The 12,460-nt window shown below is 37.4% G+C and overlaps 1 protein-coding gene across 5 annotated transcripts in view; it reads left to right on the top strand.

Annotated features, from left to right (window-relative positions):
- The window catches only part of Kiaa0825 (KIAA0825 ortholog), a 432,213-nt gene that overhangs the window by 42,284 nt on the left and 377,469 nt on the right, over positions 1-12,460 (top strand). For all 5 annotated transcript variants that reach the window (XM_037211082.1, XM_028891593.2, XM_037211084.1 and 2 more), the window contains exon 2: positions 3,543-3,674. In XM_037211082.1, coding sequence (XP_037066977.1) covers positions 3,544-3,674 — 131 coding nt within the window. In that variant the 5' untranslated portion in view covers position 3,543. The remainder of the gene's footprint in view (positions 1-3,542; positions 3,675-12,460) is intronic.

Raw genomic sequence — 12,460 nt, 5'->3', positions numbered from 1 at the left:
TATTTTAAAGACAAATTTCTATTTTTCTGTTTAACTGGGGAGCATTAATAATTCCACTCCTCTTTACAACTTTATTCCTTAGGCGTTCATCTCTTGATGAGCATCTCAGCTAGCTCTATATCTTTACTATTCTGAATCTCTCTACAACGCTAACCTAGATTTCTTCATGTATATATGCAGGGGACATAACTGAGTTGTATAAGCGTGTAATTTCACAGAAATACACACTACAAAATGCCAGACGGATGTGTTGTGCAACTCAGAAACTTTTGTTAAATTTGTCCTAATTCCAAACCAAATTTTATGTGACAAATTTTAATAAAATTTAAGTTAGCAACTCAATGGGTTTTTTATTATTATTTTTTACATCTGTTTGTTTAGTGTGTGTGTGTGTGTGTGTGTGTGTGTGTGTGTGTGTTGGCATGAATATAAAGGTCAAAAGACTGCTTGCAGGAATTGGTTCTCTCCTTTCCTGAGAATGCAGGTCAGCAGATTAGTCAATGTGAGCATTTTTTATGAGACATCTTACTGTCTCTCAAACAACAATTTTAAGGTAAAAAAAATTCCAACACAATACAACACAAAGATTTGCTGATTTGTTTTTGTATATGCTAAGAAAGAGTGTAGGGAAGTATTAAAATTCTCTTTCATTTCTATATAAGCCATTTAGTTTCTGTAAGAGGAGCAAACTTTGTATGCACAGTAAGACCAGTAACATACAGTCATCTTGAATCTGTGCTGCAGTGTTTCAGGGATTTTCATTTGTCCCGGGTGTTACGATGGCATGCATGTTGCAAAGAGCAAGTCATGTTCAAAACCAAAGTGGAAATGCAACATGGGCAAATGCTGCTGGAAATAGCCTGGACACATTATAGTTCATGTTCGGTCATTTCATGTTCAGAATCATTCAGCTTCTGCCAGTTTTTCAAGACCCTCTGCATTCAGTTATGTGGCTCACAGTTAAGAAGCTTGGATTTGAAAAAAAAAACAAAATGGAAGTATTGAGTTATCCAAAAGAACTGCATTGGCAGAAGGGAAGGTGACAAAGATCGCCGCCTGTTTGTCAGCTTTTGGTGGCTACCCCAAGTTCTCGGTTAGGTTAGGAGGAAAGGTATTTTTTTGATGGCTTGGATGAGTTCTCGGATAGGTTAGAAGGAAAGGTATTTTTTTTCAGTGGCTATGACAGATCTTGGTTAGGTTAGAAGGAAACGTTATTTTGGCTTACGGTTTTACAGGCTTCATGCTTTCAGCTGGCTGTTGCTTTGGGGCCTGTGGTAAGACTGACCATCATGGTGGGTACCATGTCAGTGAAGCAAAGCCATTCACTGTATGCACCTGGGAAGCAAAGAGAAAGGGTCCCTGTCAGTTTATAGAGGTGTCTTGGTATTCCCTTTAATGGCACGCCCACAACGACCAAGCTAACTTCCTTCCACTGTGTTTCACCTAGACATCCCACGACTTTCCAACATTGCTAGTCTGACAACTAAGTCTGTAGCACATGTGTGCTTAGGGAATGGCATTTAAGATCTACACCATAGCACCAGCCATAGCAAGGAGTTTCCTGGAATTCGCTCCACAGCCAAATGACAGCATTTCTTAGCCACATCTGCTTCCAAATTGGGCCATGTGACTAGTTCTCATCAGAGAAATCTGAGCAGATGTGATTTTATAATTTTTTTGAGCAAAGTAATCAAGAAACCATTTTTTGTTGTTGTCCTTTTCTCTTGCTTCTTCAACAGCTTTTTCAATTTTTTTCTAGACATGGGCCACTTCTTTATAAATCTGCATTGATATTCCTAGTTCAAAATAGTTCACACCTTATCCCAACTCTGACTTTTAATCTAATTCATTCCTAATCTTCACTTGACTTATACCACTTCTTCTTGTAATGTTATGTCTTTATGTTTTAAAATTATAATTATTTTTCTTGCTAAAATAGTAATTCCTTAAAGGCAAGGACATTAACATATTACATCTACATTCCAAGCCCTATCACACTACATAACCTATCAAACATTTGATGAATCTATATATAGAATGAATGAATGGTTAAAATGTTGATAGTGAGAAAATGCATGTGCCTTTTTTTATTGAAAGTGGATTTTTTCTATATAATATATTCTGATTATAGTTTTCTCTCACCTAGCTCCTCCCACATACTTTTCACCTCCCCACCCATCCAAATCCACTCTTTATTTGTGTCTCATTAGAAAACAAGCATGAATCTAAATAAATTAAAAATAAGAAAAATAAAAACAAACAAGAATACAACAAAACAAACAAACAAAAGAGCCAAAGAAAAAGCATGGAAACACATACAGATGCAGAAATACCCACATTTACACACATAAATCCCATAAAAACACAAAACCAGAAACAACAATATATAAACAAAAAGACATGCAAGGTTTAAAAAAAAATGCCCCAACAATGCATTATGAGCCAAAAATACCACTTAGTTTGTTGTGTGTTGACCTTCTACTGTTGGGCATGGGGCCTCCCTTAAGTCTGGTTTGTACACTTAATTGTAACCAGAAATTTTTTGGGTCCCAACTGGTCCAATGGTCCCACACAGCTTATAAAATAATCCCTCAGAGGCTTAAATTACTTACAACTATATGGCCTATAGGTCAGCTTATATTAGCTAGCTCTTTCAACTTACTCAACCCATCCCTTTTAATCTATATATTGCCATGTGACGGTGCCATTACTGGTCTGCTGGCATGTTGATTCTTCAGAGGCAGGCTGGTATCTCCACCACTCTGCCCTTCTCTCTCTATCTCTGCTTAGATTTCCTGCCTGGCTTTAAGCTTTCTTACCATAGGCCAGTGCAGCTTTATTTATCAACCAATCAGAGCAGCACAAATTCACAGCATACAGAAAGACATCCCACGGCACCTAATGAGATTTTGTTGAAGAAAATTATTTTTCACTTTGCTAGGGGATCAGTTGAAGATAGCTTCTAGGCTAAGGATGGGGGTTTCTGTCCACTTCTTTCAGTGATGGGATCCCATTGACTTCTACCTGTGCAGGCCCAGTGCATGCTGCTACAGTCTCTGAGTTCTTCTGTATGTGTCTTAAGGAATAATAACATGATTGTTGTCAAGGGGACACGGGATAGCTCCCAGAAAATTATGTTTGTTTTTCCACATAGAAGTAAGCCCATGGTGGCTGGAGCCTCTGAGAATTTGGGTGAAATTCCTGGGTCTGTGGTTCCAAGGGCAGCGTGCTCAGTGGTGACTGGACAGCTCCCTAGGATGGCTCCCAAGGCTGTAGTTTGTTCTGCAGCTTTCAGGGGGAGAAGAGCATCAGGGTGCTGGAGCTCTCTGGCACTTTTCAGCTTTTAAGCCACAGAAAAGTTTAATAATTGTGACATCTAAATAACAAAATTTAACAAGCTTTATAATGCCCTAGTTTTCAAACTCATTGTCTGCAAATGGAAATTACTGGTTTGGGCAGAGTATCGGAACTTGAGGTGGGCTGTGTCCGCCCCCTGTCCCTCAGTTTGTGATAACTTGCTTGTTTTCATTCTTGTTTCACAGAATGGATGGATTAAATGCATATTCCTGTAATTCATTTGACCTACAATGTCTATTAAACTCATTTCCTGGAGATTTGGAATTTAAGCAGATCTTCAGTGACATTGGTGAACAGATGGAAAAAAATGCCGCAAGGTAACTATTGCTACTGTTTAAACTCAATTCTTTCCATGTCTTATTCACATAAAAATTACCTTCTTTGGATTCAGGATTATCTCTTCTATTATCATGTTTTCCTTACCATTAACTTCTTAAAAGACATTGATTACTGATTTTGAGGCTAGTCTTGAACTCAGAGACCTGCCTGCCTCTGTCTCCCAAGTGCTGGGATTAAAAGCTTGAGCCACCATGCTCAGCTCCAGATTTTCATTAATATATTTAGAAATTAGCATTCTTGCTTATATGATAAATGCAAAACCTTAATTTGAGACTAAAGGATCAAAATAAAATGATGGTGTCTCATCATAAGTGCTGTAAACAAAGCCCCGAAACAGAATTATTTTAGAGCAAGGGATATACATCCCTGTAATCACACTATGATAGATGGAGAGGCAAGTCTAGTGAGACCCTGATACAAAACAAGGTAAAAATACTTTTAATTGAGATTTTGTGACCAATGCTTTAAGAAAAAGGAGAGGAGGGAAATATTTTAAGTTCAATAGGGTAAGTTAAACTTCTTCCTTTCAGTTTGGTTTTGTCCTCATGTCTGCTAAAGGTAACATATCCGTGTGACATAGTCGCACAGTTAAGAACAGGAATTTAATATAAAATCACCGAACAAGACTTTAATACGACTGGTTTGTGTAACATTGTGTTATGTATTATATGATGGAGTTTCTAACCTAAGAAATGAAAAGAACATTAAATAAAATAGATCAATAAGCCATTTATGTATATTACATAGCTACTTATATTTTTAATAGAAATTATTTTTAAAATATAAACTTCTCCCATAGTAATTGCTTTGTCCCAATCAAAACAAAGCAAGACTCTGAGTGATAGTTTTGTTACATATTGTTTCATTATTTCCCAAATTGCTCTCTATTTAGTTTCCTTTCCCCACCTGATCAATAAAAATCATATTTAAGAGTATAATAATTATTAAACTTCTGGAATTCATGAATTATTGTTTAGGTTGAAATTTGATGTTGATTTTATAAGGAAGCACAGTATAGAATACAATTCTTACATTAAAAATCTTTTATTGCCCATATATTAAAAATGACCCTATAGCCTCAAGTGACCATTGATCTTCACCAGGGATAGAAGGGAGTAGCTGTATGTGCTGCTTACTACATTTAGAATCAAGTCTATTTTTCATCAAATTCAATTATGTTTTTATTATACTCTTGGGAATAAACATAATAGTATAGAGTACATATATTTTCAAAAATAAAATACTGAATAATAACTATGGTTCACAAGAGTATAAATCATTTATGCACTCATGTATTGCCTTCTAACAGAATAGCTTTTAGAAAATTGTATGTCATGACGAATCAGTTATGCCACACTTACACTTCAGTGGTTGAATTACCCTTGGTATTTCGTATTCTAAGAGTTGTATTTATCTCCTGTTGGCACACATTGAATAAGTAATGAACATCTGTGTGATATGGGTTTCCCACATTACTTTTAGAAGAAAAGGGACATTAGCAATTCACTCTTAAATACAGTATTTCTTCTTATACTTGAATTTTCCAAGCTGTATTTCTTACAGTGACCCTGACAACTTAAGTGTAAATTCCTTTTCCCTCTTCTTAATATCATCAAGTTTTATGAGCCATGGGGTCTTTCACCTTCCCACAGCAGTGATTCACCAGAATGGACCAGTGTGCCCAGAGGTCACTGAACCTTCACTTGTCTTTCAAGAGAGGCAGTCATTTTCTCAAGTCATTCTCTGTTAATTTTTTCATTTCCACTCAAGCAAAGCTATGGACTTCTACTTTTGAGGATAGAAATCAATGGCAATGGATTCTTGACTTTAAACACATATCACAACTGACAACAAAAGTGTGAATAACCTGCCATGGATGAGTATTATGAATTGTACCCACAAACAGTTGAATAAGAAAGTTGCACAAAGCCTTGAAACAGCTTTTGAGCTGACTGGAATTTATTAGTTTAATAAGATATAGAGGTACCGAACACTTGACAGATACTGTTTAAGTAAAACCTTATTTTATTCTTTTGTTTTATCATTATGGACAACTTGTCTGTAGTTCATGGATCAAATTTGGTGACACTAATATAATTGTCCACTGTTTTCATCTCAGGAAAACACAGTATGTGTTACCTGGGAAAATGCATTTGACTTAGTTCAGGAGATGGGAGATGTGCTGGGAGAAGGAAACTGTGGGAGACTGTTCTGTAAATTACTTGTATAAGTTAACCATATATTCACTTGTATTTCACGTGGTTAATATTTTCACTTACTAATAAATCTTTCTTTAGAGTTTCTGACATGTTGGTTTACAGATCTAGAGAGATAAAGTAACCAAAAGAAACCTTTAAATAATCTGCAAACCTTGAGCTTCTCATGAAAAAGCCATTTATCTGATGGTATGCAGAATTTGTTTCATCACCATGACAAATTACATAAAATGAAAGACCTTTCGAAGAATACTATATTATTATTATAATCCTGGTAGTATTTTGTCATTTATCTAATAATATTAAGAAAAAACAGTATTTGTTTTTTTTTTTTTTTTTTTTTTTTTTTTAGCTCCCTGTGATTGCAGTTTGATTTGGACTTGATACTCTATATGGTAGAATCTCTGTCCCTTGCCCCAGCCTACTAAGCAAGACCAGACAGGGAAAGAAAACAGAAAGGGCCACCTGCTTCATTACCACTAAAATCTCGTCAGACGTTACAAAGCCACATTGTCTTTTCTTCTGACCAGGCCATTGTATCACTCTTCTCCTGACAAGGATGCTGGCCTTAAGCAGCTCAGTCACCTCAACTTCTGGCCCAATACAGAGTTCTCACTTTTCAATTTTCTCCAATCATCCTACCAAGTTTGGAACATGAAGTCTGGTGCTACCTGTAGATAGAGGTGGCATTGAATAGAAAGACTATGAAGATGAATGTCTGTCTTTCTCTCTTTCTCATCCTCTCTTGCTATCTCCTCACTGTCATTCTTTCTCATATCTGCTGCACAAACATCTCCTGCCTTAGTTTCTTCTTTATTGTTGTGGTAAAACACCATGACGAAGATAACTTATAAAAGAAGGCTTTTAGTTGGGTTTCCAGGTTCAGGGAGTTGGAGTCCTGATGGCATAGAAAGGCACAGTGGCAGGAACAGCTGAGAGTTCGAATCTAGATTGCAAGCAGGAGGCTGGAAGAAAGTGCTGGCAATGGTGTGAGGCTTGGAAACCTCAAAATCCTCTCCTACCCTGTAACAAAAACTTAGCAGGAAGCTTGAAAGACGCACTGGGAATAGTGGGAATCTTTTGAAATCTCAAAATTCTCCTCTGCCCCATGGCTTAGGCTTAACTCCTCTAACAAAACCACACCTCCTAATACTTCCTAAATAGGTCCATGAACATGCCTGTTGATATTTCCATTGTTATGGTCTTATTTATGCAAATATTGTCCAGATACTCGAACATGTAACCTATGGGGGTGTGTTTTATTCAAACACCACATTCTCTGTCACTGTCTGTCTCTATTAGCTGTGTTCTTTCGAGTGTTTAGGGTGGTCCTCACTCCTTAGTCCACTTGTCTGTGTATCTTCAGCTCCCCTTATACCTTTGTCCATTAGCTCCATTTGATGATTGTTAAGGAACTCATTCCAATAACTTGAACATTTCAGATGTGTTGACAATTTTAAAATTTGCTTTTACTTTCCAGTATATTTTCAAGCTTTACTTACTGTAAGTCAAGCTGAGAGTAGGAGAAGAGAGTCTAATAAGTCTTAGAAATGGACTAAGGTCTCCTAAAATCTGACCTCTATACTGAAATGTGATCCTAATTAGCCTTAACAATAAAAACCTGGAGTCAGATATTAGGGTGAAAGCTGAAAGATCAGAAATGCAGAGCAGCAGCCACCAGAAACTTCTTGCCTCTATGAAATCTCAGACCAAATAGGACATCCTGTCTCTATAAATCCTCAGACTGAATGGGTCTCCTGTCTCCACCCACCTCCTATTCCTTTCTCCACCTCCCTAGTGCTGAGATCAAAGGCATGATCCTCCCATGTGCTAGAATCAAAGGTGTGAGCCACCACTGCCTGGCCTCTATGGTTAACTAGTGGCTGGCTCTGCCCTCTGATCTCCAGGCAAGCTTCATTTGTTAGAACACAAAATATCTTACAGCACTGTACCTGCTTCACTGGATAAGGACTTCAGAATAAACTCAGCATAAAATTATAAAAAGAGATTTCTTTTTAAAGGCTGGTTTGCAGGATTAGAGATTGACTAGTTGACCAAAGACTCTCTGCATGCTGGAGAGTTAGAGAACCTGACAGGTCCTCAGACTGAGAGACCTCTGAACTTGGGAAGCCAGTCTAGGCTAAGGCTTGGCAGCTCTACGGAGAGTGTCTGATGGGTAGTGAAAACCTGACGAAGGCAGTCTGATGTCTGTGGGTGATGGAAGCTGCAGATAGACAGCTTCCATGCGTGCTCTGGAAGAACGCTTTGCAGGGACTGACTGACTTCCACTCATTTTCCCATCCTACCTCCAGCATAGTAGAGGCTAACAACCACAGTCAGTTGCTATCCCACATCACTGGCCTCTAGAAACAGCTTGCAAGGAATTTGGTATCAAGGCTGGTTTTTTTTTCCCCTAGAAGTGTAGTTATAACTTTCTGAAATTAATAAAACATCTCTGAAATAGAACATAATTCAACATAAATGATTTGATTTCTTTCATAATCAGTAAGGGGGCTCATGCCTGGGGGATGCTAATTCTTCTCCCTGAGTCATTGGTTGCCTGTAGTTGTCTAGAGATGATACCCATGAACTTCCCTGTTCCGAGTTAGCTTGTCTTTTGATGGTGGTGTGTTCTGGTCTTGTTTATGCAGCCATTTCCAGGTCAGACTGTTTCACAGCAGGTTTCCTGGTCCTCTAATTCTTATGGTTTTTCTGCTTCTCCTGAGACATTCCTTCATCCATAGATGCATCTGTTGGGGCAAATCTTCCCATAATCTGTTGATCTCTGCACTGTGTCTAGGGGTGGTTTTCTGTGATGGTCCCCATTTGCTGTCAAGAAAAGTTTCTTTGATGAAGGGTAGATTTATTATCTAATACAAAGATTTACTATCTAATACAAAGTCCTGAAACCATATACACACAAACAACAGAAAGGGATGCAGCAGGATATATCTGTGTATGTACATAACAATAATAAAGACAAGAGGCTATCAATTTGAGAGGGAGAGTTAAGGGAGGGTCTGGAGGGAGGAAAAGGAAGGAGGAAAGTGATGCAATTCTATTTTAATTTTAAAAGTATTAAAAATACACAATAAAAATAATACATTGATCTTACTGTATGCCTTCTGCTGGGATTTATGAAATATAAATTTTAAAAATATTCTAAGAGTCTGTGTTAATTGGCATTGCCTGCAAAAATATGCTTCTTTGATGAGTTTTGAGAGGTACACTAAATTATGGGTATAACAATGAGTCACTAGGAGTCAGTTTGTCACTATGGCTACTTAGCAGAATTGGAGTAGTAGGGTCTCCCTTAGTGCCTCTAACCCATAGGTTCTTAGCCCCAGTAACAGTGAAAGATATGAGTATCATCTTGTGGAGTTGGCCTTGACTCTAATCAGCAAGATGTTGGTTACTCCACAGCCATGCCCCTGTTGTACAGGTGGTTGTGTCTTGCCAGGCTGGTTGTTGTCCCTTGCCAGGTTAATAACTGGGTCAGACTGATGATCACTATTGTCCTTGGGAATGTGCACAGCACCTTCCAGCCCTTTACCCAGTAAAGCTGTAGCTTCCATGTGGGTTTATTTTCTGTGTCCTGTGATTCAATGGTGATTAACACAGGAAACAAGCTTTTCTGAACACTGAAGGCCTATTGCACACATAAACTTGTAGTGATTATGACAGCCTCCACAAGCCACACAAAAATCTCAGCATGGAGCGTTTGGTGGAGGTGGGGACAAAGTTTTACCTTTTGCTAAGGAGCTATTGGCAATTGATGGCTGCTAAGAGAGGGAGTGTCAGTTTTCTTTAAGGGTGTGGTCCTGGTTGATTGACCACACTCCAGTGAAGTATATGAACAACACAAAATGTTCTTTAGGTATTTGGAAAAATAGAGGACACAAAGTTGGGTGGGTAGAGAAGGAGGGATGGATCTGGCAGAAGTGGAGAGAGGGGTATATATGATAAAAATATGTTGTTTGAAAATCTCAAAGAACTAATAAAACTTTGAAAAATATTCTAACAGTCATTGAAAACATACATGCATGTATTTTAACCTTATGCCTTTTTTGTAAGTTTTACTTTCTTTTTAACTATTTTATGACTTGATTGAAAAGATTGGATTTTAAATTATGCAGCAGTATTTACAAGAGCTTAGGCTTAGGTAATAAGAGTTTATGTTGTAATTTCTTTCTTTGTTATAGTTCAGTATCCTTTCATATAATGTTTTCTACCAGGACAAGCCATTTCAATACTTCTTATAGGCACATTATTGGCTCCTTCCTGTGTACTTCCTTAGCACATTGTAACATACCTCTTAATCAAGTCTTACTGTATTCTGCTTATTTACTAACAGGTCTGTTTGTCCAGCCAGACAGAATTCCTTTAGGGATGAGGTGGTATCATACTGCATGTATCTCTAGTATGTATTTCAGCCCCTATTGTGTCTACCAGATACAATACTATTGTTAATTAAGCCTTTTTTATAGTAAAGAAATTTAGTCATCTAGGAGAGATGACTCAACAGTTAGGAGCATGTAGTGTTCTCAAGGAGAACCTGTTTTTGGTTCCTAGCACCCACTTCAAGCAACACGCTACAACATTTAACTAGTTCCAAGAGATCTGATGCCCTCTTTTAGCTTCTGTGGACTCTTTGTATGTACGTACGTGGCACACAAAAACTCATGTAGACCTACACACAACACAATAATTTAAAAAAAACTTGAAAAACATTTTGATGTCGAATCATTAAAATTGGTCATAAATTTATTTATGAACAGCCATTTGTACACATTATTAATATGGATAATTAAATCATTGAAATTAAAGTACAAGATACACATTTATTAAGAACTATTGAAAAGGGGGTTGGTGAAACGGTTCAGCAGGTAAAGGCTCTTCCTTCATAAGTGTGATGCTTACAGTTCTATCTGCAGAGTCCACAGTTAAAGGAGAAAACTGATTCTCACAGATTGCCTTCTGACCTCCACATGTGTACTGTGGCACACTTGCGTGCGCGCGCGCACACACACACACACACACACACACACACACACACACACACACCCCATAATAACAAATTGTTTAAAAATGTTGAAACATGAAGAGGCATGGTGTACAACCGTAGAAGTGTATACTTATGCATTATCTATCCAGTTTGAAAAATAAGATGGTATCAGCCCAGCCAAAGCTTTCTATGTACCTCTCCCCAGCTTTATCTCCTCCCATCCTTTCTCTGCCAGAGAGAGTAGTGGGGACCATTCTAGTCCATTTCCTCACATGTTCATTTTCCGTGTTTTCAGCCCTTGGCATGATGTGGCATTGTATGAAGTTATTCTTTCAAATGATAACATGAATATTGCCATACTGTGTCCTTTCATATTTATCTTCTCATCAGGATTATGTTTGTTACATATTTTCATGTTAGAAAGTGTAATTCTACTGTAAATTCATGATTATATTCCTCACTTAATCATCCTATAGTTGGGATGATGATTAAATTTTTTTCTTTTTCCAGTGACACTAATACACAAAAATACCTAGACAGATGCTTTAAGAATATCTCACTAAACCAAGTATGTTCTCAATTGGAGTATTTGGGCTATTTAGAAAGGCAAGTCTAATATTTGTTAGACTCTTTAAATTTTGTATTAATATTTGAGTCCTAACAATAATTATGCTTATTGTATTACTGTTCATTGCATTATAATGGTAATATTTTCTTAACTGACCTTGTTACTAAAGGAAATTTAAAGTAATTTACAGTTAGGAAATATTTAATTCAAATAACAACACATGCTATCTAAGAAAACTTAGACTAAGATCTGTTGACAGGATTACTACACATACATGAAAATATTTGAAATACAATCGTTGAAAATCCTACCTTTAAAATGTATAAAGTTAATTTTTTGTTTAATTTTGACCTCAATTAAAGAAGATGATTTGTTAGGTAAGATGACATACTCGGGAACTGAAATCTTGAAAGTAGCCTTTTATATAATAATTTGACATGAAATCAAATAATTGAGTTTTTTTTTTTTTTTTTTTTTTTTTTTTTTTTTTTTTTTTTTTTTTTTTTTTTTTTTTGGTTTTTCGAGACAGGGTTTCTCTGTGTAGCTTTGCGCCTTTCCTGGAACTCACTTGGTAGCCCAGGCTGGCCTCGAACTCACAGAGATTCGCCTGGCTCTGCCTCCCAAGTGCTGGGATTAAAGGCGTGCGCCACCACCGCCCGGCAATAATTGAGTTTTTAAAACAAGATGCATACATGGTCTGTGAATGACAGATTGACAAGATATTTTATAGGCCACTGAAAACAAAATCCAGGGAAAGGATGTGCAGCTGCTTTGGTTCCTAGTCCTGAGGGAGGATCCTGCAATGCAACTGCTTAATCCCTTTATCAGTGTTTGGACAAATTAGTGAAGTATCCAACACTCTGGAGGCTTCACACTCTTAGAAGCACAGTTCCTGACCTCTGCTGAGATTCAAATGTTGGAGATAAGCTGAGAGGGCTAGCCCTGACTGAAACTGAGAGTGGTTGCTGAATCCTT

Source organism: Peromyscus leucopus, chromosome 15, assembly GCF_004664715.2.
Source record: "Peromyscus leucopus breed LL Stock chromosome 15, UCI_PerLeu_2.1, whole genome shotgun sequence".
NCBI lineage: Eukaryota > Metazoa > Chordata > Mammalia > Rodentia > Cricetidae > Peromyscus > Peromyscus leucopus.
Note: the sequence above shows the minus strand (reverse complement) of the source record. Positions and strands in the feature narration are given on the sequence as shown.